This window comes from Wyeomyia smithii, chromosome 1 (genome assembly GCF_029784165.1).
Source record: "Wyeomyia smithii strain HCP4-BCI-WySm-NY-G18 chromosome 1, ASM2978416v1, whole genome shotgun sequence".
NCBI lineage: Eukaryota > Metazoa > Arthropoda > Insecta > Diptera > Culicidae > Wyeomyia > Wyeomyia smithii.
The window spans coordinates 50,742,147-50,767,715 of record NC_073694.1 but is presented as its reverse complement, the minus strand read 5'-3'; the positions used below and the strand labels follow the sequence as shown (position 1 = coordinate 50,767,715).

Genomic DNA, 25,569 nt, shown 5'->3' with positions numbered 1-25,569 from the left:
ATGCGAATGTATCAATAGAAAATATTCAGCAGAAAATATTATATCAGTTAATTTGGTTTTAATTGCTGTCGAGGGTGAACATAATATGGAAAGTAAAGTTATACCTTAGGTAAAAAGAGCATGGGAGAAACTTCATATAAAACTTTTTTAATTTTCTGTTCATTAAACTTTCGAGGATTAAACTCTCAAGAATTGCCTTACGCTCTATTTTAAAGAATATAATGTAATATAACTGTGTAACTCTGTTTACCAGCAGAATATCCGAAATCCGTTATTTCTTCGAATCAATAAAATAAATCTTTTATCAATTCGAAGAAAAAAAAACATTTTACATCAATCCGGAATTTTTTTACAGGTGCGGTTGGTATTTTTTCTTTTTTTTTTTCTTAAACATTTTTACAGGTTCTTCCGGTAAAACTAACAGACTGTTCGGCTTGAAACATTACCAAAAAAACTGTGAAAATTACCGACTTGGCGGTAGGTCGTTTCACAAGCTGTTCGGTAATTTTCGGAAACACCGAAAATTTCACCGAACGTTCAGCTGTTGAGATTCCGGTAAAATTTTACTGAATCCGGTGTTTTTTTTAACTGTGCAATTATTCATAGAACTCAGCAATTGTGAATCGCCCTTTGCAACATTGTCGGTTGATTGAGTTATGCTAGAGCACCCTTCGGAATGTTCGTCCGTCAAATTTTGCTCCGTTGTCAGCAGTATCACTTGCTCACGCAGCATGTTGTTTCTTACAAGAGCTTCCTTCAGCTCTTTCAGCAATCTTTTTTTTGATGGCTTCCTGTAATCACAGAGCAATAAAAACTAATATTATCATACTGTTTTATTTTTTTTATATCTTATATCGCATAGTTCGAGTTCTGTTCTTTAAACGAGATTAATGTTCTTGCCAAAATGACTCAAGTTTTTTTTCTTTTTTTTTAGTTCCGTCCTCTCATCGGAAAACTTTTTTTTTTCTCTACCATACTTATTTGAATTCCGTCCTCTCATCGAAAAACATATTTCCATTCTACTATACTTAGGTATGAGCTTTGTCCTCTCATCAAAACTCGAATAAACTATACAATCATGAGTCGGTTTTCAATACTTACTTCTTATGCGTCAATAGTTCCCAACCGTCTGCGCCATTGTCGTGACTGAGTGCATCCATTAAATTGTCAGCCATCACGCCGCCTAGAGAAATCTGCCGATAGGCCTGGCAGAGCGTAGCAACTCCAGAGGTGTCACACGAATGAGCGAGAAGCACGCAGAACACGCGCTTTTATTCAATTTACTCTTCCGAATACTGCGGCTAATATTCCACCGCTGGCTGAAATGTGTCGCCTTCCAATGCTATCGCACGAATAAACGAGAAGCGCGAAGACAGGCGCGCTTTTATTCAATCAACGCTTCCGAATACTGCGGCTTATATTCCACCGCTGGCTGAGATGTGTCGGCTTCCAATACTATTGCACGAGAAGCGCGAAAACAGACGCGAAGACAGGCGCGCTTTTATTCAATCAACTCTTCCGAATACTGCGGCTAATATTCCACCGCTGGCTGAGATGTGTCGCCTTCCAATGCTATAGTACTAATCAAACCCTCGAGCTGTTTTGTGCCTCTTATATACGTTTTCCTCGATATAAAATGCAGAAGAAAGGGAAGTAGCCCCGCCCCGAATTGGATTAGATTTACGAATTTCTTTCTAAGGAACCTTAATAAGAAGAGTTGTAATTAGTTGAACTCAAACTTTTCGTTTATTACATTTTGTTTTTTTTTTGTTTTTTTCTGATAACCTGAGCTATCTTCTACAGCAGTTTGTCGCTCTGTCAGTTCTAGTATCACTATTAAAGAAATGTTAAAGAACAACAGGTAGTAGGTATAATAAACTTTTAAATTATTTTAAAAAGTCATCTTATCATCGCTTAGTACATTTTCTTATAGCGAATTTCTTTATTCCACTGTGTGCGGGCAAAACTGCCGAGTAATAATAAAACGTCAACGCCATTTAAGACGCAAGTAACAAAGAGATGCCAGATAATTGTTTACGAACTTAGCACGTGCGGTGGAGGGATAAAGCTGACAAATTTTACAGTGCGCTTCGGGCAGCACGGCAGGTCAAAACTGGGTCAAAATCGAGCGAATAAAGAAGGGTTTTGACAGCAGTTAGTGCGCTTCCAGGCAAAACGAGGTAAGCTGGTGGAATAAAGAAATTCGCTATTACTTTGTTCTTGAGTATGACGAAAATCCGGAAAAGCGATGTGATTTGTTTCAGTGCAGTGCAGTACAAAAATTGATGTAGTAATGCAAATCACACATAGAGGCACTACCAAGGAAAAAAAGACATTAAGCTCAAGATAGTGCCCACCCCTGCACTGAAGAAAAGAGACGCCAGTAAAAATCGTCGACTGAAAACAAATCTAGATTCAGCATCAGAAATTAGCGAGTTTTCCGCAAAATCTCACCTTGCTCATGTTTTAAACAATGTCCAATCGAACCGCGAACCAAGAGGACAGTAACGAGGCCCCATATGTCGTAGAGAAAGTTTTGGATCGTCGAATAACTTCCGCAGGTAAAATCGAGTACTACCTCAAGTGGAAGGGTTATTCAGAGGTAGACAATACCTGGGAGCCTGAGGAAAACCTGGACTGCCCGGAGCTGATAGCCAAGTACGAAGAAGCTCGCCGACAGAAGGAGTTCAAGGAAGCAAAGCGGAAGTCAGCCAAAAAGAAGCTGGAGGAAATCAGCAAAGCACGCGGCTATGACCGAAATCTGCCACTGCTGCGTATTGTCGGTGCCACGGATTGTGGCGGTGAATTAATGTTCCTGGTGCAATGGCATGGTACCGATGAAATGGACATTCTACAGGCTGCCACGGTAAACGAAAGGGACCCTCAAGTGGTAATCGAGTACTACGAATCGAAAAGTAAGATTGTTGAAAAGGCCAAAGAACGAGCCAAGTTCGCCGCGTATGAGGAAGAGCGCCCGGAAGTGGTCGAAGATGAGTTCCAAACTATTTCGGGCACTGAAATTCCCAGCGCCGAGTTGGAGCAGTTGATAGAAGCATAGTGTGACGAATCCAGTATCGATAATCTACTTTATGAAGAAGAGTTTATTCAGCACAAATAAATAATATTGGCATGAAATAAGTATCGAAATGGAAGAAGATAAAGCTTTTAGTTTATTTTGAACCTAGTTAGTACCTATTATTCGTTTCCTTCACTGTCATAAAAGTTTATCGTCATCAATGAGGATTTTGCCAAATGCACCGGTCCGGAAGGCTTTAATCATATGTTTGGCGGCAAAATTTACATCCGGCCGTGCTAGCAATGTTCTGTCAAAATTCCTTATCCGCACCGTTCGATTAAGATGGCGCGCTCCCAGCACCAGAACCTCATCAATTGAATCGGAAGGTTCTCGTAAACCCATCACATCGACGTACTTGAAATTCTCTCTCCTGTTTAGCAAGTACAGCAGGTAATCGGCTATCAACTCTTCTCCGACCAAATGATCTTGTAGGCAGGATACTAGCGCCAATCGGAGACCCGTTTCGGTGTCGGCAATGTTTGGTTTTAATATACCGGGAGTGTCTAGCAGATAGACCAGCGGATCTTCACAGATTTTGATTTTGTGTAGTACACTCCTCGTAATGCCAGCTATTGCGCCAACTTGTGAAGCCCCTTTCTTGTTTAAGTGACGATTTCGCAAAACATTTATAAGCGAGGATTTGCCTACGTTTGGAACGCCAATTATCATTATACAGTACTCTTTTTTGTCGGATCGGTTGAACCGATTTGAGCTTAAGATAAGGTCCTGTGCCAAAGGCATCACTTTCCGGATACCGTCGCATGATCTGAAAATTAAATGATTTTTAGTAAATATTAGTTTCAAGTAAACTTGTTACTCACTGATCTTTACAATTCGTAAACAGGACATGCTGTGCGTCCGATTCCTCCCGCAGCAACCGTTCAGTGATGGTTTTCTGAGCGCCCCTTTCGATCGTATCTTTTTTGTTCAATACCAAGACATGTGGCTTCACACCGCTGATCGTGTATCGGAACTCCGAATTACGCCCGGAAAGTGGTATTCGTGCGTCGTGCACTTCGATCACGCAATCGACCTCTTTTAGCTTCTGCTGCATTTGCCTCATACCTTTACCCATATGACCTGGGAACCAATTCAGCAGTTCCCGGTTCACTGCGGGAAATGCCGTCCGGAAGCGATTCATTTGATGTGTGTTTTTCTGTCTATTGTAGTGACTTTATTGAAGATCTCAGGAAGTTGAGGAATCACAAAACAGTTATAAATAGGGCGCCAAAACACTATTAAATTGGTTATTATTCAAGTTATATTACGAACATAATATTGTTTTGATATTTTGTGATCAGATTACACGGGGAAGAGATGCCAGAAATTTTACAACAGAAATATATAAAATGACCGGCGTGATTTTAGACACGCATGATGTGATTTTACTTGTACACACAAAACTGTAACAAACTTATTCAGTGCAAAAAGTGAAATAAGTGGTTTAAAAATGTTGTTCTTCAGGATTAGCCATTTATAAGGACGGTGCTGAGAAATTTACTAACGTAGCGTTTAAAAAATTATAACTTAATCCATAAAAAGGACAATCGGAGATGTATACAGCACAGAGTAGACTGAGACACGTTTATATGAAAAAAAAAAGCGATAATGGTATTTAATGGTACGCTCCCATGCACTTTTCGTGTTCTTTATGGGTCATATAACAATATTTTCCTGGGAAAAACTCCATTCGGCAGAGATTCGATAAGTTTGGGGTGAATAACTTTTTCTACAAGCATTGTAGCGCCTTACGGTCTTCAGGAGTGTTTTTCCTAGGAAAACTTCCTACAGATATTATGTATCGATATATTTTGGGAGCGAACTGGACATCTCTAGAGAATAAGTTTTAAAGAAGTGGATTGTCCCATATATAATCGTATGGAAACTTTGAAAATTAGGCGCAAAAATATAGTGCCAACGATCGATCTAAAAAGTTACACAGATGTTATTGGACCCATAAGGAGCACGAAACATGCATGGGAATTAACCTATTAACCTATTTTGACATTTTCACTCTGATATTTTTTTGAGTGTTTTTTTTTTCTAGATACACATAACAATGCTGAAAATTTACCTCTTAGAGTATGATACCAATCCAACGCGCTTTTTTTTATACCATAATTGAATACACAGTGCACAGTGGGGAATCGCTGGCCATCAGCCAAAAAATTTTTTTTCCGTTAGAAGTGTCTAAATCCAAAATTTGGGCGCAATATTATGAAATCTGAATTTTTTATGACTTTTCAAAGCTTGGTGAACTGACGTTTTTTGTCTTTTTTTTTTTTTGAAAAAAAAGTACATTACTTTGAAACGCTTTGTACACTGAAAGAAATCGACACGACATTATAAAGTGTTTTGCACTTGAATTCGCCCTACTGGTCAAAACATATAGATTTCATATGCGAAACACTTTAGAATTATTTGTCGTGCAACACCTCATTTTCAAAAGAAAAACACTTTCGATTCTCGTGTTATGACATATAAACATACAGTGTTTGGATTTTGAATCTCAAATGAATGTTTACCGAGCTTCGAATGATGTTTATTCGATTTTAAAATAAAAACAGTTTTACGTGGGAATGATTGCATATAATGCAACCTTTGTTTTATTTATAAAATTGGAATTTTACTATAAAAATTCAGCACCAAATATAAACTATCCTTCTCTGTTGAAGAAGCCTGTAAAGCAAACAAAGAATTAAATTAATTTAATTTAAATAATTGATGTTGAAGTTAACAAATACTTGCCTCTAGCGTAAAGATGTTTTCATCAGAACCTCTGTGATCTTGTGCTGGAAGGACGAAATAAAATTAGAATTCGATTCTTTAACGTGACATAAATCATTTACCTTGCGACCCTTCTAAGCCGTATGATACTCGCTGTCTTTTCATCTGTCGACATTTTTCTACTTTTCAGCACGAACGACACTTCATTTGACATATAAAAACAGAACAAATCAACTGAAAGTGTTTCGCATATGATAATCACTATGATGAAACAGTGGGGCAGATTCAAGTGCAATTCACTTGAAAGGGATGTTGGAATCATACGTAAATGAAGTGCGGCTCATGTATGTAAGTTGATGTGTGCGACAACTTGAAACGAAAGTGAAAATGATTGAATTCGATGAAAAAAATTCTTCAAATAACAATGCAGTCTTTTTCATATCCAATTGATGAAACACTTGGATGGAGCGTGCGCAGTTTTTTCAGTGTAGCTTCAATGATAGCTTGGATTTTTTTGACGTCAAAGAAAAAGTTGTTGTAAATATTGTGCGAAACAAACCCTTTTCATTAGATATTGTTAAATTTGGTCATAATAGGCCTGACACTGGAAAAAATTAAAAAAATGTGATTTTCTGTAGAAAAGTAGCTTAAAAGTTTAGTTGCCGCAGTTTGCCACGTTTGTGACTACATTCAGAATTTAGGTAAAAACGTAAGCTTTCAAATGCATACTGTCCGCTGCTGCGCAAAACTGCGCAAATTGTCACTTTAGTCAAAAAAAGCGATAGCAGTTTTTTTTCATTTTTTTTTTAGGTTGAAATTTCATGCAGGATTAATTTTTATCATATGATATATTTATGATATCAAACTCAATTCATAAGAATAAAATAAATATTTGGGCAAAAATTACAAAATTTATCAATTAAAAGTTATAAAATAAGTGTTAAATAAGAAAATAGTAAACAAATCTTTATGAAATTTTAATTATGTTAAACTTTATCACTTTCTGCAAATTTAAAACAATATTAAAAACATTCAGCCCTTTTCAATTTATGATCATGAAGTTCGCTAAACTGATTGAAGTGTTTAATACTAGCAGCAAATTCATACCATCAAACTCCGGCTAACAATACCCCTTTTGAAGATTGCTTTGCTTCGCACTTGTTGGCATACAAAAGTAAAGCACACATATTGCTTTATGAGAAAAAACAAAGAACAGTCGTCGCCCTCCGCATCTTTTCGTATTCGTTTAGAACGTTGTGTCATTCCAGTGTCTTGGTTTTCAAATTCATAAATTCGTTGAATTTTATTATGGAGCCTTCAACTTCAGCGGCACCACCTAATTCAATGTCTAGTAAGTTGTCAGTTCATAGTGTTATACATGTATTTAAATGTCCTCTTGCAACCAAAGAAACCAGATTAGGAAGATAACATATCTATGAAACAATGAAACATCGAAAATTACTGAAGAAATGAAATTGCAGCAAAAGACGTTTTTCCTGCTTCATTATACTTCATTATACTTATAATGAACTTCAAATTTTCTGGACATAATTCAACACGAGATTTAAGCGATCACAGCGGAAAATGATGATGCTGATGATAATTTTTCAATTTGTAATTAGTTTGTATTACTTATGTTGTTTTAGTTTATTAAAAAAAATACATATATATATATATATATATACATTTAGGCAAAATTTGTTTAGTTCGAGGGGTCGTATTACGTATTTTTTCAATGGGGAGGACGCCCGGTGGCACTACTTGTGGTCAAAGATCATATAATTCTATAAAAAAAGGAAAAAAGTGCCAAAAAAATATTAAAAATTGGATTTCGTGCTTTACGGACGGCCCCAAACAAAAAATGGATGCCAAATTCGTGTTCAGCGCCCCAAAATTATGTAAATACCAAGTTTTTGTCGCATTTATCGACACTTTTTGCTTGGCCAGCCTTTGTATGGAGTCGCCCCACTGTGCAGTGCAACAATTTTTTTGTCTTGGCTTCTATGTATGATTTTTTGATGAAGTTTGATGCGAAAATAAATTTCCCGGAGTTTGAACATATTTCAACTTAAGAGGCAACAATGGCGCCATTTTGAATTTTTGAGAAACTGGAAATTTTTGGGGTTTTTTCGACGCCATTTTGTTTTAAGACCAAATATCAAAATTCTAAGAGTTTGTCCAAGTATTAGCATCTTTATACCCATCTTTTGAAAAAAACAGATCTTAAATCGGACAAAAACTGAGCTCAAAACGGTAATTCTACGAAACCGGTTTTGGCATAGTTTTAATATATTTTACAAAGCAAAATAATAACGATTATTTCTGAGCATTTATGGTAATTCGCTAATATCTTAAAGTGGTAGTCAAATTATATCTTATTTTGAGTAAAAAAGTCTCAGAAATCGAATGGTAGCAGACACCTACCATTTGATTTCTGAGACTTTTTTACTCAAAATAAGATGTATTTGACTACCACTTTATGATATTAGCGAATTATCATTAATGCTCAGAGATAATCGATCACACTTAAATTTTTTTGCCAGGTCTCGGTAATTTTTGCCGAGAACGGCACCACTGAGTGCTCGGTTAAAAAAAAAAGGCAGCTGTCACATTTTTTCGAAAATCTCGGTTCAACCCAACCTGGTGGCATCGGCCTTGTTTCCTGAAGCTGCCGTGAAAGACAGTGGCGCTAGTCTCATTTATGTTTTTGAAGGTTTGTTCACACAGCAGTGTGAGCGCAACGAGCGAAGCATAAAATATGTTGCACAGAGTTATGCGCTTGAATCAATTTAATTATTTCAAAAAAGCTTAGCTTAGCTTTGTAAATGTTTAAAAGTGGCGTTGATATGCTCTTTCATTTACACGTACGTTGAAATGTTATTCCTCAAATTATCGCGCGATGTCAGCTTGCAGGCGCAAGAAACACCGCCGTTCGCAATCGGTAAGAATAAACGTTGTGTACATTCTAAAATAATCAGGGGCCTATAAACGTCAACATTTTGCCTACCAATCATAAATTCATCACGGCGGTAATATTTCATTTCAAATGCTTACAAAACTTATCTTATTCATTGAAATTGCACATTGTACTAAAAACAAATGTTGAGCTCTTGTTTTTTCGCATCTAAAATGACATTTACTCGAGCATAAGTCTACCGACAAAATGGGACGTTTACTCTATTTCACTTGTTTTAGGGCAAACCAACCAAAAAGTGGGTACCAGAAACGCTGGTACCAGAATCAATGAGTGGTAGATGGAAAATGTATGGAGTTTGACAGCCACAAGAGCCCCCTGAAAATAATGCAACGCATTTTTTTTTGTTTCATCAAGCAACCCGCATAAACAAATACCATACACGAATTGTTTCCCGTATAGTATCTTAACCATTTATAAAAAAGTCACATAACCATTTACATACCATTTCAGCTTTAGTTTTGACAATCTAGTTAATAGTAAACTGAGAAATAACCATTTGGAGAACTAGGCGTTAGGTATGGTCACCATTCAAAAACAGCGATTTTCCCGAACATATTTTTTTCGATATTATACACAATATGGTTATCTAATAATCCAAAATTTTGTACTAAAACTATTCTCCAAATAGTACGAATATGTTATTTTGCAGTAGTTTCCAGTTGTATAGGTATCATTTCATGAATGGTATATTTATATTGATTTATATTCTGATAATCGTTCGTGGAATAGTCGTGATATTGTTTTAATATAAAGATTGTTAGTGGCGATTTCTTTATTTTTTGCAAAATGATGTTTTTGTTTTTCAGCTGCAGATATCATCACTTGCCAGCCATCTTGCACATTTCTTTTTGTGACTGGTCATATTTGTATTCTTCCAGGCTGCGAGGGGCGCTGTTTTGCATTTGTCGTCGTGCAATGTGGACTTCAACATCGTTCTGCTCGGAGATACTGGATAGAAAAAAGGATTGTATAAATACTAAAGCCGAAAGATTTTTGACCAATTTGATTACCTTTCATTATAGTTTGACAAACACCTGCGACTACAGCGTTTACTGGAAGATATTTCTTCGGTTTTTCGATGGAGCTTCAACCGTTGAAGGTGTGGTGGACAAACAGTGCTCACTATCCTATTTGGGGATACTGAATATAAATAGTTTAAGTCATTCAGTTTAGTACAGTAATAACTGATGAAAGACATTATCACGAACAGTTACCATACTTCATTAAGTACAGTTAAAATCCCTACCGCTTCAGCAATGGTTTTTGATTATGCGGGAAAGCACTCGACGTTTCGTGCAATGAGTACATCACCCGAAAACAATACAAAAGCACACTGCCACTGAACACCGATACTGTATGCACGTATGAACACTGCTTTTTTTTCGTGTTTCGGTGAATCAGCTGTCAAATTACATGTAAAACTGATCCAGTGATCCAGCTAATGCTGGCTTCACTCGTGTTGAACGTAAACGTCAGTGATGCCACCGGGTTGGTTCAACCTAACTGAAGTTTCGGCACAAAATATTAACGAGCCGAAATATCAGTTAGATGAACCGAGATTCACGAAAAAATGTGACAGCTGTCATTATTCTTTTAACCGAGCACTCAGTGGCAGTGTTATGAAAATGACTGCAATACAATGACAGCAATTTTTTAACTGATCCGGCTCTCATTGTATTGCACAGCTCTCTCTGTTTCCCATACGTTCGGTAAACAGTCCGACAGCAACTGACGACAGCACACATGCAACTCCATACGGGCGGTTAGTTTTCATCTCCTTATGTCTGTTGGTTATTCCAAGCTGTCGTAAATGACAGCCTATAATCTTCCGACATCCTTCAGCACAAATCCGAGCGGGATGTCAGGTGATTATGATACACGACAGTAAGGCCGATGAAAGAATGAAAGAGAGATGGTGCGAAGCACGTTTTTTCTTACGTGGGAACAATATCAACAATGGAAACGGTTTGCTTTGTATTCAATATGCCACCGGCCTGTGAAAAAGGAGAAACGAAAAAATGCGAGTCGATGACAGCCGCAGCCGATCAGCAGACTGTCACACTGAGCAAACTAGGCTGTCATGTCCGAAAGAACAAAATACATGCGCAAGAAACACACTTAAAATTTTTTGCCGGGTCTCGGTAATTTACTGCCGAGAACGGCACCACTGAGTGCTCGGTTAAAAAAATAATGACAGCTGTCACATTTTTTCGTGAATCTCGGTTCACCTAACTGATATTTCGGCTCGTTAATATTTTGTGCCGAAACTTCAGTTAGGTTGAACCGAGTTTTTCGAAAAAATGTGACAGCTGTCATCTTTTTTCTAACCAAGCACTCTGTGGCGCCGTTCTCGGCAAAAATTATCGAGAGCCGGCAAAAAAATTTAAGTGTGATGAACTGTCGTACGCAACACAAGACAGTTTCTTTGCCTTGTTAAGCTGTAGCTGTATGTGAGCTCTCATGAACAGTTCATGCATGAGACTGTAGAGTGAAAAGAGAGAAAAGTCGTCAGTATAATGTCGCTATCCAGTCATTCTCCTAAGCTTGCTCAGTGGTGCCGTTCTCGGCAATAAATTACCAAGACCCGGCAAAAAATTTTAAGGGTGGATATTATTTTGCTTTGTGAAATATACTAAAACTATGCCAAACCCGGTTTCGTAGAATCACCGTTTTGAGCTCAGCTTTTGTCCGATTTAAGATCTTTTTTTTCAAAAGATGGGTAAAAAGATGTTAATATGTGGACAAACTCTTAGAATATTGATATTTGGCCTCAAAACGAAATGGCGTCGAAAAAACATCAAAAATTACCGGTTTCTCCAAAATTCAAAATGGCGCCATTGTTGTCCCTTAAGTTGAAATATGTTCAAACTCGGGGAAATTTAGTTTTTCATAAAAATACATAAAAAAATTATATATAGCAAGGCCAAGGCAGAAAAAAGTCAATTTTTTATGCACTGTGTAATCTTCCGAATCGCATAAGAATAACCCGAGTTATTGTAAAAAAAATCACGTTTAAAAAACACATAAAAACAACCCGCGTAATAAAAGATCCTAGTGTATTCTTGCATGTATGTCTGTTGTTTAAGCTTTCTTTTGAGAAAGAGGTAAATCGAGAGGAACATTAAAAAGAAAATTACACTAAGATTTTTCAAGTTTCTGTTAAGTGCATTTTCTCTGATTCATTCAATTTTTTGTTTAACATTCTTATCGAATAATTATATTTCAACTTATCCATATTTCTTATTCTTGAATAATCTCATTTTAACCGTAGATTTACGTTAGATATTTCGAGAAACGACAATAACTTTTGGCTGAAACTTCTTTACTTTGTTGCTTGAACATTAAGGTCTGTTATTGAGGTATCTAAAAAGCCCTCTTCAGATGTTTTCCGCTAGATGGTAGTAGAGATATTTGTTTTTGAGACATTTCGGTTAGATGAAGAAATCAATTGTTTTTCAGGAAAGTTGAGTGATGAAAACTTTTCAGCTGGTATAAATAATAACGAATAATCCCAAAATCGCAATAGAAAATGAAAAATCTGTGAAGTTTCGTGGGGAAAACGATGCAAATAATATATATTCCTCATATTTCATCAATTTGTCCATGGGTTACCATACAATATATACAGTGATCGAAAACGATACGCCAATGTCTATTTTTTTAATATTGGTCTAATGTTAAATAATGTTTTTCGAAGGGTTGTGTTCAATAAATAAAGGTATGTTCATTAAGGAATGAACAAACAATATAAAACAATATTACGAATAACGTTTCAAATCAGTTTTTCAGCAATATAATTCATATGAACATTCATCTAGGTTTTAATAAAGAAATTGTAGCCTAGATGCTCCTGTTCCAATAAACCATATGTCTAAAAAAGAGCGGGGGCCTAGTGTGGTTGGTAACGTCTCCGTCAACCACGCTCGACGTCTGGGTTCGAATCCCACCGCCGACATAGGTGTCGATGGTTGTGAGGCGGCGTGATCCACTCACAACCAACCCAACTGGTCTAAATTCAATCCTAGCCGACACCGGGAGATTTTCTGAGGCGAAAAATCTCTGGGATCACGCCTTCCATCGCATGAGGAAGTAAAGCCGTTGGCGCCGGTCCGTTAATAAACGGGTCGTGAGTTAGGGTCCTGGGTGTGGAGTCGCCTCCCTGGGCGTCGGTGATTGGCCACAACAGTGGCGGAACTAGACCGACGGAAAATAAACGAGAATAAAAAAAAAATATGTCTAAAAAAATTATATGCATTTATTTTGAAGTATTATTCACGATGTTTTTCAAAACAACGTTGCGCATTTAAGGGTTAAATTAATTAATGTTTCCCACCTTTCCCGAGTTTCATTCAATAACTCAAGAGCAAAATCTCTTGTTAATAATAAATAGTCAACATAAACATTTTGATATAGGACATTGACATTGAGGCCCTAAAACTGCCCATCCCTATACTGAGGGCCATCTTTAGGGGCGTATGAAATCCATTACAAACAATCATCTGGCATCCCTGTTCGCAATGCACTGAAGATGGAAATCGAAGGAGACGCAATTATTTATTTATGAAACGAGATAAAACATATACAACGGATTTTTCATTCAACTTTCTCACACCGATTCGTCGAGTTTCGCGTGGTTTGTGTGCGTGTGTGCCTAATACACACTCCTTGCTTTTCTTATTTCCTCATCAATATTCCTTTCCTTCAATGAAACCCTTCTTCTTCCGGCCTTCTTGTCTGCTGACGTCTTGCTTGCCTTGTCTTATCGATGGCGATGATTCATATTTATTATCTGCACATGTTTTGATGCTCTCTCGGTTCGCAATCCTCATATTCTCACGGAATGATGGATCCATAAAGAGAAGAGCTGAGAGTGAATCAAACCAGTTTAGTGTGTTAGTAGAGTTCGCGGTGTGTAGACGTCAAAGTCGTCGGTTAGCAGTGGATTTGCTAGAGGTTTAAACTGTTAATGATAAAGTGAAAAACGGAAACCTTTATCTTTCGTGTAACACGCAATTTTACACGGACGGGCAAGGAGTGGCCGGACAGTTCCCGCATGCGGTACCGAAGTTTGTGAACGGTTCGTGTCCTGGTTTGCTCCTGGTTGGAACATTCTGGAACCATTTCCAACCTCCAGCTGAGCAGAAAAGAAAATTTTTCCTTCATCGGCAGAAGGAAAAACGGGGGACGTTTACGTGGTCGCTGGATTCGGGGAAAGTCGGCGCTAATCCGGCTTGCGAGCACTGCTGAAAAAGGAGTAAAAGGGCTGTTTTGATAGTGGAAAACAGGTCTACCGTTTTTGGACTACGAGCACTGGTCGGATTGTAAACCTGAAAAAGAAAAATGGTGAGTAGCCATTGCTCCGTCTGCAAAATCTCGTCGGAGATGGGTTCATAGGTGGGCAGTGTTGCCATAGTTAATAGGTTTCAAGATTGCAACGTTCAAATCGGATTTTTTTTTGTAAAAATCTCCATATTTTTCACTCTTTATTGCTTTTCGCCGGGTTCGTAGCTTCTACGTGAGCAAACGGAAAAACATATTTAAGTTTGAAAAAGTTACCTTTGCTAGGGGCACCAAAGTTTACGAAAATTGTTAAAAGCTATAATTTTCCATTTTTTCAGTTTGAGGTCTAGGACAACACTTGTGTTTACCATTGTTATCAATGTCATCAAATTTATAATTTAATTTGCTTTTACTGGAATATCAGATTCAAAATTATGCTTACGTTAGTACTGTTGAATCTTCCATGACTAATGCTAGGATCAACTATATTAGGAAAAATGATACTGAGTGATTAGAGAACCTGGTCAACATTGGGAGCAAAGTATTCCAGCAACACTGTTTTCACGCAGTGAGCAGACAGTGAGCAAGAAATAAAATAAGACGATGAAAAAGACCCTTCTTCTTATTGAACGTGGTGTTAAATAGCTTTACGCGACTCACAAGCATACACACACAAACATTCGCTATTATTCATTTACTATTTACACGCGTATAAACACAGAACTACTAGCAAGGAGGAGTATACCCAACATATTTGTTTATGTTTTACGCTTTGAAACGGCCGAGGAATCTGCTTCTTCACTTGATAAAATTAACCTTTTCTACTTCCGATGACGCATTCCGTAGCCGAGGAGTCACATCAGCATAGGTGAAATTTTGCAAAAATGGTATGTTGACGAAGGAATGGCGAGTAAAAAAACATTTGCACGTCGATGCGCTAACTGCTGCTTGACTGGCCAAGGTTTCCTGTTTGTCAACGTTGTTTATAGCACACTGCAGCTCAGTGGCGACAGTTTGTCGTCGTTGAAAGGGAGTGTGGAATGTGTAGTGATGAATCGTTCGATGTAATATATGTATACGTACTGCGTAGAATTATGTCATTCAATGCAAAATAACTTTGTTTATGTTATCTGTATTCATGATATCAACTGGAGTCGTACATAAATTGTATGAATGATGGCTGTTTTTTTTTGCTTGTTTCAGAGCACTCTAGCTCCTGATGGCAACCTTCACCAGGCCGAGATGCTGTCGATCGAGACGCTAGTAAACGAGTTCTACCATCCAGCCACAACAAACGGCCGAAAGCATACAATCGAAGGCCATCTGCAGCAGTTTCAACGATCACCGCACGCTTGGGCTGTATGTCTGCAAAATTTGCATCACTTCAACAATCAGTACTTTTGGTTCTTCAACGTTTCAACCGTGGAGGTGATCATCAGTCAGCGGTGGCTTGCACTAGACGAACCCGGCCGAGGCCAGATCAGGGACTCGCTATGGGGGACCTTCGCCGGATTCTCACAGGACATTCCGGGTTTGCAGCGTGATAAGGTTGCCCAGTTGGTGGCGCTTGTTGGAAAGCGACAATTCCCGGAGGATCATCCGGATTATATGAATCAGGTGGGTGTGAAACTAGAATTAAATGCAATGAGATTTTTGTGTCAGCTGATAATTTTTTCCTTGAAGGATGGTTTGAAATTTTTAATGCATTTTTAGAATGCTTTCAGATTTTTTGAATTAATAAATTGAACTCACTGCTTTTGATCTGGTTCAGTGAGTCGAATGTCATAATTATGTCTGAATTACTTTATCAAATGAGCCAATCAGCCCTCATTACAAGTGAACAAGGATGGTTGAATCTAGTTGAGTTAGACTCATTTCTAGTTGCCGGTAAACGGATTGTGCTTGAAATAAATTTCTGAAAAAGTAAACGTCAGACGCCAAAATATAAGTCCTGTGTCTTTTGCGCACGCATCACAGAACGGTTGGTGATCGACATGCATACAAATAGATGGACTTGATGGCTTGTTCACGTTTTTACTCCTACCAATTCTCTATGCCAGAGGTTTGTGGCACTGTACAAAAAATTACCAATTACAAAAACGCACAACTTTTCGAGGAGTGAGTAACGATACGATTTAACAGAACAGCCCAAGCTCGGCTTAAGTGATGGTTTCGGTCAGTTGAAACAGTTTCTAATAGATTGCGCCTAGTTGATTCCATGAGTTTTCACATGAATGTCCTGTTTGAGCTTTAATGTGGGGCAAATCCCACGATTTACTGCGCTTGAAATTGTTGTACCGTACTATTAAATTTCTAGTCGTCCTAAAAAGCTAATATGCAATACAGAAGTGTCAATAAGCAGTTGTTTCACGCACATCTTACTCGCTTGCAACGAAATCTGAAATGGCAACTGCAAGGATGTTAAAAATCTGAGAAAAGAAACCGCTCTTCCTACATACAGAAACGGTCTTTCACCACTAATCTTATATTTTTCATCGTACCGCAGATCTGCTGCATTTCATAAAATGGATTACAAAATAGCTTTGTTTAAATTCGAAAGATTAGGAATTGGCGGCAGTCTTAATTCTTGGCTGCGTTTGTACATGACTAAAAGGAATACTTCCGTCAAATTAGGTGACCATTCCAAGTGAAATCTGGCGTTTCACAAGGTTTTCATATTGAACCATTCCAGTTTCTGCTGTACATCAATGATGTAAACCACGTCTTAAAATGCCAGAAGATATCTTACGATGATGATCTTAATGCTTTACTACGTTACAAAAGAACAAGTGCTGCCTTCTTTCTGCATAATGAACTAGATGTATTTGTAGCTTGGTGTAAAAAAATTGCATGGTTCTTAGTGCTTCTAAATGTCTTGTGATATTCTTTGAGCGACAGCTAGCCTTCAACTACTACGTCTTGAGCGCCACAGTTTTGAAACGCGAGTGTACCGTGAAGGACCTTGGGGCACTTCTCTGATTCCAACAACCTTCTCTCAGTGAGAATTCGTTTTCGGTTTAGCAAATACTAATAGGATATGTACTGCTTGAAGGTTCTAAATTGCGCTTTAGCACGGTCAACGCTCGAGTACTCAAATGAATGGGCGCCATGATTTTTTTATTCTCGCTTATTTTCCGTCAGTCTAGTTCCGCCACTGTTGCCCGGGAGGCGACTCCACCCAGGACCCTAAATAACGACCCGTTGATAAACGGACCGGCGCCGACGGCTTTACTTCCTCATGCGATTGAAGGCATGTTTCCAGCGATTTTTCGCCTCAGAAAATCTCACGGTGTCGGCTAGGATTGAATCTAGACCAGTTGGGTTGGTTGTGAGTGGATCACGCCACCCCACAATCATCGACACCTATGTCGACGTTGAGATTCGAACCGAGGCGTCGAGCGTGGTTGGCGGAGCCGTTACCAACCACGCTAGGCCCCAGCCTTAGGCTAGACAATATGGATGGACTGTGGAAAATATGCATGGTGCCATCGAAACGACTACGAGAGAAGTCGTCGGTACGACACGTGGCCTGAGAGACTGACTTCATGAATAAGCTCGTATCTTTCAGGCGGCAAGCTGGATTGCACAGTTTCACGTGCTTTTCGCAACACTTTCGGAGTTTCTCAAGGCAGTTATCTAGGTCTTTTGCTGTTTTGCCTTGTACTTCAACGACATCATCATTCTGCTGGATGCGGGGTGCATATTGGTATACGCCGACGGTCTGAAGACCTTGTTGTGAAAACTGTCTAGAACTGCCACCGTCTGCGAGTACTATTGGGCACCTTTGCTGACTGGTGTAACAGCAACAAAGCTAACAATAAGCTTCGTTAAATGTGTGATTATAACATTCCATCGTTGTTATGTGCCCATTTCATTTGATTACCATCTGGTAAGATGGAGCTGTCCTTGAACGCGTAAGTCAGATCAACGATCTTGGAATTCTGTTTAATCACGGAGTAGGCGGAGTCTTATATGGCAGAAAATCATCTGAAACCCATTTTATTGGCTCGATTGTTAACAGCTGGCAAGCTTCTGAACATCCTTCGAAAAGTATTTGAAAGAGATTTTTTAGAACCCCATCGAGCTGTTTTACAAGCATTGATTTTGTTTCAAACCCTTATGCAATTCTAGCGTATTTTCGCAAGTTCAGTATTCCACCAAACGCGTCTTGTATTGATTCTATTGCTAGACAAGTGGCTTTATATGCCCCCATACTGCAGGATGATGATGTCTGGACCATTAGAGTTCTGTTGTAGATTGGTACTGGTTGGGATTCCTGAAACGATTCACCAAACAGTCATGTAGATAGTCTAGCACCTCCCCTCTTTTATAACTTACGAAAGTTCGAACATTATTTGTGTTCAAAATATTTAGCTTCGTAGAGCAAAGGTTTTTCATTAGATCTGAACTCTTTGAATCAATATTTGATGAAGACGTAGTGTTGATGAAATGGGCTTCCAAACTGCCAGTCTTGGCAAGTATTCGTGGTTTGACAGTGTTTCTCGATCTGACGCGCTCTCCATTCCTAGGAATCCGGCTACACTTTCTCAATTTTTGATATATTATCAAATTGTTGGTGGTATCAACTCTAGCTAGATAGACTATCAACTGGCGTGTAACGATGCGTGCTACGACATCTATGCATTCACAGAAACATGGCTCAACGAAAACACAATCTCCACTCAACTTTTTTGATGATTGATTTACGGTCTACCGTCAAGATCAGCGCTCAGGTGGCGGTGTTCTGCTGGCTGTAAGGTCCTGTTACAAGTCTCGCATATTGCATCCTCCCGGGGGATCAACAGTTGAAAATCTGTGGGCGGCGATCACCAGCTCCGGAGTTACGCATTTTATTTGTATCGTGTACATTCCGCCAGATCGCGTAAATGATAGTTGCCTCCTTGAGCAGCATTTACGTTCGCTCGAATGGATTGTCTCCCAGATGGGTGCAAGAGACAATATCGTAATTCTCGGCGATTTTAACCTGCGCGAAATCAAGCAAGACTCCCGTGGCTTCTTCTTTCCGGATCCTGGCCGCTCTTCGCTTAGACCGGCTTCAATCAATTTGTTGGATGTGCTGTACAATAGCCATAGCCATAGGACTCAAACAGGTCAATGAGATATTAAATAGTAACAGACGTACGCTTGATCTCTGTTTCATTAGCAAGGAAATAGGCTTGGATTGTTCAGTCTCTCGCGCTCCTGCACCTCTCGTAAAGGATTGCAGACATCATCCTTCTTTCGTAATAACTTTGCCAGTGAATTTGGAAAGTTGTTTCAATGACGTGATTGATAGTGTGTTGTACGATTTTGGCAAAGGTAATTTCAACGACATGAACGCGTTCCTTGCAAGTATCGATTGGGAGGAGACATTCCGTGATCTTGATGCTGATTGCGCGGCATCTACTTTGTCTAGCATCCTGTTGTATGCCATCGATCAATTTGTGCCACGTATACATTGCCTGAAAACTGCAAAACCAGCCTGGTCCAATTCGCAATTAAGGTTACTGAAGAGAAGGAAAAGATCCGCACTCAGATTACATAGCAAGCACCGCACGGACCAAAGCTCCGGACGTCTACGCGAACATTGAATACAGAGAGCTGAACAACCACTTGCACAATTCCCATCTAAACCGACTTCAGCAACGCCTTAAGTCCAACCCGAAAAACTTCTGGTATCACGTTACCGAGCAAAGGAAAGAAACCGGATTGCTCTCGTGCATGACCAATGGTACAGACTAAGCGGATCCTTAGCACCGAAGAAATCATGACCGCCGCTAGCAATGTACCTAGAACTTCTGCCCCCAACATACAAATGTCAATCACTAGTGATATGGTGACTAAAGCAGGAAAACAGCTCAAATCCTCTACAGGGTGCGGTACAGACGGAATTCCTTCGTTAGTCTTGAAACGTTGCCTTGAATCGCTCGCAATACCGCTAGCAACTGTGTTCAATCTGTCTATATCATCTGGTGTTTTTCCTAATTCTTGGAAAGATCCTTTTGTTTTCCCCGTTTACAAAAAAGGATGCAAGCGAACGGTTTCGAACTATCGCGGTATAGCTGCTTTGAGTGCTACCTCTAAGCTTTTTGAAATTATTGTTTTTGAAACGTTATTCCAAAATAAATCGCATTGCATTCCGCCGGAACAGCATGGTTTTATGCCTAAGAGGTCAATTACGACAAACTTAGCCACCTTCACGTCGTTTATCATACGAGAGATAGAAAATGGACATCAGGTAGACGCTATCTATACAGATCTCTCCGCAGCATTTGATAAGATGAATTACGAAATTGCACTGGCGAAGTTTGACCGTATGGGCATCGACAATAACTTGCTGGCCTGGGTACGATCTTACCTCATCTGCCGGAATATGTTGGTGAAGATCGGTGATTTTGTATCATCGCCAATTGCTGTCTCGTCTGGAGTCCCTCAAGGCAGCCATCTCGTTCCTTTTCTTTTCCTGCTATATATGAACGATGTTCACAGCACCATCAAATGCTTCAAGCAATCGTACGCTGACGACCTTAAGCTATACTTCGTCATAAAGGACCACGCTGACGCTTCCTTCCTCCATTAGCAACTGGAGCTGTTTGGAACTTGGTGCTGCATCAACCGGATGTCCCTGAACGTGTCTAAATGCTCAGCAATCTCGTTTGGCCGTAAGCGTGCTCTATACCATCACAACTACTCGCTTTTTGGTACTGATTCGAAGCGTGAAACGACAGTAAAAGATCTAGGATTGCTACTTGATTCGAAGCTAAACTTTTCGAAGGCTTCTTCCCAGTTAGGGTTTATCTTAAGATTTTCTAAGAAATTCCGCGACATTTATTGCCTAAAGGCTCTATTCTGTGCTCTGGTACGCCCAATACTGGAGTATACTGCAATAATTTGGTGTCCTTTGCATCAAAATGACACACAGAGGATTGAAGCCGTTCAGCGGAAGTTTGTTCGCTTTGCCCTGCGTAGGCTTCCATGACGAGACCCCCTCGATTTACCTGGGTATGCCGATCGGTGCAAATCGGTGCTGATTGTCCAATGTGACATTCGTTTGTTTTTTCTGTTAAACAATTACTTAATGCAATATTTATTTCTCCGTTTTTTTTTGTAGGTAATGGAACTACTACGTACCAAATTCACCCTGGGAATCACACTGCTCCGGGCGACATCCGACGAGATTACCAGCACCAGGGCGGACATCACCAGTGACCGGCAAAAGTACTTATCCTACTGCGTTTCCATGTACCTCCCGGCTGTGTTTGACATACTGGAAAAGTATGCCGAGCTGTGCATCACACGAACCAGCTGCAAAAACGGATTGAATCTAGTCCATCTGCCGGCTCCGTTCGGCGACGATTCCCGCGTTGAGCAGGCCACACTGGATCTGCTGCTCTGCGTGCAGCAAATATTTTCGTGGGCTCCGCTGGATAACATCACATCACCAAATTTCTTTCGGAGCCTGTTCATGTTGGCCCGCTGGAACGAGTCCTACAGTGACGTATCGGTTTCTGCCATAACGACGATTTCGGAGTTGTTCTACCGACAGAAAGCGTTACCGCTACCTACCGTAATTGCGACTGGCGTCATCGATCTCCTGCAGCAACCTACACTGTTTAAGCTGTCTAACGAACTGTACCAGGATAAGCTAACGGAACTGTTGCGACTTTTCACCACCCAGCAGTGGGCCAAATGGAGCAAAGATCCGAATTTCCCAGCCATAAGTTATTTGAATTCACTGTTTCAGTATACCTTTTTCGGGTATGGAGCGCTGGCGTTTACTGAACGACTCGCGATTTGGAACCCGATCGTGCAAAACTCAACAGGCAGTGAGACAAATGCGGCTGCTGCTGGCGGCAAGTATGTAGATAAACTGGTGGCGTTGGCTTCCGGAACGGTCAAACGGATGCTGTTTCAGTACGATTTCGATCAGCATTTGGAGATGCTTGACAGTGAAGAGTTGGATGATGAGGTAGGATTTAACTTGTCAGATGTTAAAATGATTTTTACAGTACTTAACTTTCAGAATGAAACCGAGCTACAGCACTTCTTCAATCAGTGTATGGATACTATTGCGATGATAGCCGAGGTCGATCCAGTTCGAGTGTACGATGCTGTGTTTGCTGAATTCGTATCCAACGACAGCAGTCCATATGCGGAAGTTTTAGCAACGGTCGGAATTCTACGTCATGGAGCGAGTCTAATTACGCCGGGACAGTTAACGTTGGACGATGATAGTCGTACCGGATTGCGCTGCAAGTTGCGTGATTTTATATCCCTGTGCCAAATCATAACCCGAATCAGTCCGGTACTGTACGAGCGTTCCGAGCGAACAAACGCTTCGCTGGGATTTCTAATGCAATCGCTGGTCAAATTGGTTGATGCAGTCTCCAGTGCCGCGGGCGATCCACTGGAGTACTTTTTCGCCCAGTCCGCGTCGCTGGCCAGTGAGCTGGTGGAAGTGATAGCTCAAACGCTTATCACGCTACGGAGTCTGTTGCTCGTTGCGCACATTCCATTCGGAGAGGACGAGATGATGCATTTCGTGGGAAGCATTCCAAGGTTTCTGGCGCCTCCCACCAAAGTGAAGCGAGATCAGCTGAAAACGTTGACCAGTGCCGCGGCTCAGCTGCTGCTCGCTGTTAGTGCCAACCTACGACCGAAATACCTCGTGCAGCTAATCAAACCATTGGTCCAGAGTGACCTTCGCCATCTGGATAGGGGCGCGGCCCTCATCGTTCGACGGGCTGTTTGCAACTGCTTTGTCCTTCCGTGGAGTGGATGCTGCAGCGAGGAGCAGAACTTCGAAGGGCGTGCTGCTCTTCTACAGGAATATGTTGCATTTATTGCTGGTGATTTGATAAGGCTAGACTTAGGACACAGTTTTGGAGCTATCAACTCTTCACTGGAATATGGTCAAGAGGAGAAAATCACTTCGGTTGCCACGATCGTGCTGACGACATTGCGTGAACTTCTAGATTACTACCAGGAACAAACCAATTCCGTTAAGCAAATGTTAGCCAGCGCTTACAGACCTGTGATAGAGAAGACCCTCACCATCTACAGTGCTACTAGCAGTAAAAATTGCGTTTTGGTTGAACAGATTTTCGATTTTTGTTTGGGCGTTTTCCGAACGCTGCAAATTCAGCTGGGCCAAGCGTTTCTGAAGAGCATCATTCAGCTACTACTGGAGAAACCCAAAACGGAACAAATTACTGCCCAGAGATTTCACTCGCTCAATACACTGTTGAAAATGTTCCTCCTTATAGTGGAACAGCCCGGTAACGCTTCACTGCTTCCGGATATTATGGTTTTCTCGATCGAGCATGTGCTGCCGATGGTTTTCTGCACGGAATATAACAGCAAGAGCGAACAGAGTGATCACGCAGACTTCAGCTTATCGTTGTATCTATTGTTCAACGGCATTTTGCTGCACCGATGGCAGTACTTTTACAAATCTAGTGTTCTGAAACAAATTTCACACACCGCAACCGGTGACATTGTACAGCCACAGTCGACGCTCGAGCATCCGGATCAGTTTGCGGCAATCATGAACGCGTACGGGCAGGCGATCGTGTGTTCGAATGATCCGCACATTACACGTGCCACACTGCAATCACTGCAGACTTTGCATGAACGGTGGAAGCTATATCAGCGGGAGTTTTTCCGCACCCAGCTGCTACAATCATTCGAGGCTGCCATAATCAAGGCCCTCATGTCTCCGGAAGGTATCCTGCATTATGAACTTTTCCTGACTGTGCTGTACAGCATGGGCGAGGTGGAGATGAAGCTGCTGCATGAAACATTCACGGGCATCGGTTTCTCTGCCGAATCGCAGCAGGTTGAAGAGGTGTGCATGGCAACGGTAAGTTAGTTGGTCATTTTCATTGACACACGCACACTAATTTTTGTTTTAATTTCCCCAGGACTATCCAACATTTGCACACCGTATGAACCAGCTCATACAGGATACCAAGTGTGGTCAGCTGAACGGGATCATCTAATCGTTGTAGAACGTTTTCCTGCTCGTTTTTCGATCTACTTTTATTTTTCTTCTTAGACATCCATACACACGCACGACACCCTTTCTCCAGCTTGCGTCCTGATTTTCTTTCCTCTATCGGTTGGGAAACTTATTCCCCATCGGGTGTAGGAAAATCCATAGAACGCGTGGGGCAGAACTGAAATTCACAATGATTCCATATTATACTGTTAACTTTAACTAACCTTTAGAAAACCGGAACAAGGTCACAGTCTCCGGTTAGCGCTGAGATAGGATAACTAATTCTTAGGGGCGAATCGCGTTGCCGTGGTATACTAAGAGTATACTAATATCAACATCAACAAAAAAGAAAAACATCTGCCATACCATCAATATGGCTATTAAGTTCAACTCGACTCGAATCCAGCGAACAACAGAATGTGCTGAACAAGAAAAAGATTAATGTGTATATTTTTACAATTCGATTTTTTACATCAGGTAACAGAGCTTGCTTTAAAACCGAGCGACATAAGGAAAACGCAAAGTCGCTATGGTCGCTCCTATGAAATCTAAGTCGCAAACGTACCGTTAAGATTTTATTTTATAATCAACTATAGCATGTGATATTGAGAAAAGATTAGATTTTTTTATTAAGGTTCGTGTTAAAAATCAAAAAGAAGCCATCTGCTCTGTTTATCGTTTATTTCTGTGTTCTATCTGTATTTTTTTTCAATATCTTCTGTTACACATACTTTAAACGTTTACTTTTCTGTGTTTTAAGTTTCGATTCCGCTGAAACGGACTAAAGTAAAGTCTATATATATGATGAAAAAGGAAGTAGTATTACAAATATGGTTTCCTATAAAAAAAAAACGTAAAAAGTATGCCCGATAAGGTTTAATATTATATACAACTATTTTCCATGAAGATAATTTCCAGGAAATTTAAAGGACATAAACGCGTAGAATAAACGAAAAATGCATGAAATATCGTCGCATTATTGGGTTCTTTTGTGGTGAACTTCCTTGAAAAAAACTTGCCTATGTTTCGTCAAAAGAAACACTTAAAGTTACTGTTCTGAATCCCTGTCTTTATCAAACGATTTTTATCAAAAACTGCTTATGAAAAGGTTTTTTTTCTCGTTGCTATCAGGCTTAAACGATCAATCATTTTAACTAATTGTTCTTGAAAAATGGATTCTTCGCCTATAAACACTTGAAACCGCAGAGCTTACAACGATATATTGCCGTTCCAAGCATAGTTGTCCCAGCGTGCATAAGGTTTGTGTAGAACATGGAACTACTATGATTGGAACGGCAGTATATTGCAATGCATCTTTTAATAAACTACCGTGCGCTGCCTTTAGATCGATATCTTCGGTGTGAGTTCCTACAATGAAGAAACATGCTACTGACGCTCGATTCAGGAGGTAACTCAAGATGATTGCCGCGCAACGTAGGGGGACAAGGGGCAAGATGAGCACCTTAAGCTTCTTATCAAATTGTTAGGACAAAGTGAGCAAAAAGCTAC

The 25,569-nt window shown here is 40.0% G+C and overlaps 3 protein-coding genes across 4 annotated transcripts; 2 read left to right on the top strand and 1 right to left on the bottom strand.

Annotated features, from left to right (window-relative positions):
- Window positions 1-2,352: 2,352 nt before the first annotated feature.
- LOC129725098 (chromobox protein homolog 3) lies at window positions 2,353-3,180 on the top strand. The gene has a single exon (XM_055680551.1). The coding sequence runs from the start codon at window positions 2,474-2,476 to the stop codon at window positions 3,056-3,058; it is 585 nt and encodes a 194-aa protein (XP_055536526.1). The 5' UTR covers window positions 2,353-2,473; the 3' UTR covers window positions 3,059-3,180.
- On the bottom strand, window positions 3,130-4,413 carry LOC129725097 (mitochondrial GTPase 1). Its single transcript, XM_055680536.1, has 2 exons — window positions 3,898-4,413; window positions 3,130-3,842 (listed from the first exon to the last, which is right to left on the bottom strand). The coding sequence occupies exons 1-2, from the start codon at window positions 4,215-4,217 to the stop codon at window positions 3,215-3,217; spliced, it is 948 nt and encodes a 315-aa protein (XP_055536511.1). The 5' UTR covers window positions 4,218-4,413; the 3' UTR covers window positions 3,130-3,214.
- Window positions 4,414-13,660: 9,247 nt separating this feature from the next.
- LOC129734077 (exportin-6-A) lies at window positions 13,661-25,026 on the top strand. 2 transcript variants are annotated; one of them, XM_055695797.1, is made up of 5 exons: window positions 13,661-14,123; window positions 15,264-15,677; window positions 21,172-22,029; window positions 22,084-23,922; window positions 23,984-25,026. In XM_055695797.1, the coding sequence occupies exons 1-5, from the start codon at window positions 14,121-14,123 to the stop codon at window positions 24,059-24,061; spliced, it is 3,192 nt and encodes a 1,063-aa protein (XP_055551772.1). In that variant the 5' UTR covers window positions 13,661-14,120; the 3' UTR covers window positions 24,062-25,026. The 2 variants fall into 2 exon arrangements, with proteins under 2 accessions (XP_055551772.1, XP_055551771.1); XM_055695796.1 differs by lacking the exon at window positions 13,661-14,123 and adding an exon at window positions 15,086-15,124.
- The last annotated feature ends 543 nt before the right edge of the window (window positions 25,027-25,569 follow it).

Coding starts and splice junctions, on each gene's coding strand:
- LOC129734077 (XM_055695796.1), top strand. CDS start 15,101: ATGTGTAGTGATGAATCGTTCGAT. Junction 15,125..15,263: donor GTAGTGATGAATCGTTCGAT/GTAATATATGTA, acceptor TGCTTGTTTCAG/AGCACTCTAGCTCCTGATGG. Junction 23,923..23,983: donor AAGAGGTGTGCATGGCAACG/GTAAGTTAGTTG, acceptor TAATTTCCCCAG/GACTATCCAACATTTGCACA.
- LOC129725097 (XM_055680536.1), bottom strand. CDS start 4,217: ATGAATCGCTTCCGGACGGCATTTCCCGCAGTGAACCGGGAACTGCTG. Junction 3,843..3,897: donor TTTACGAATTGTAAAGATCA/GTGAGTAACAAG, acceptor TTTAATTTTCAG/ATCATGCGACGGTATCCGGA.
- LOC129725098 (XM_055680551.1), top strand. CDS start 2,474: ATGTCCAATCGAACCGCGAACCAAGAGGACAGTAACGAGGCCCCATAT.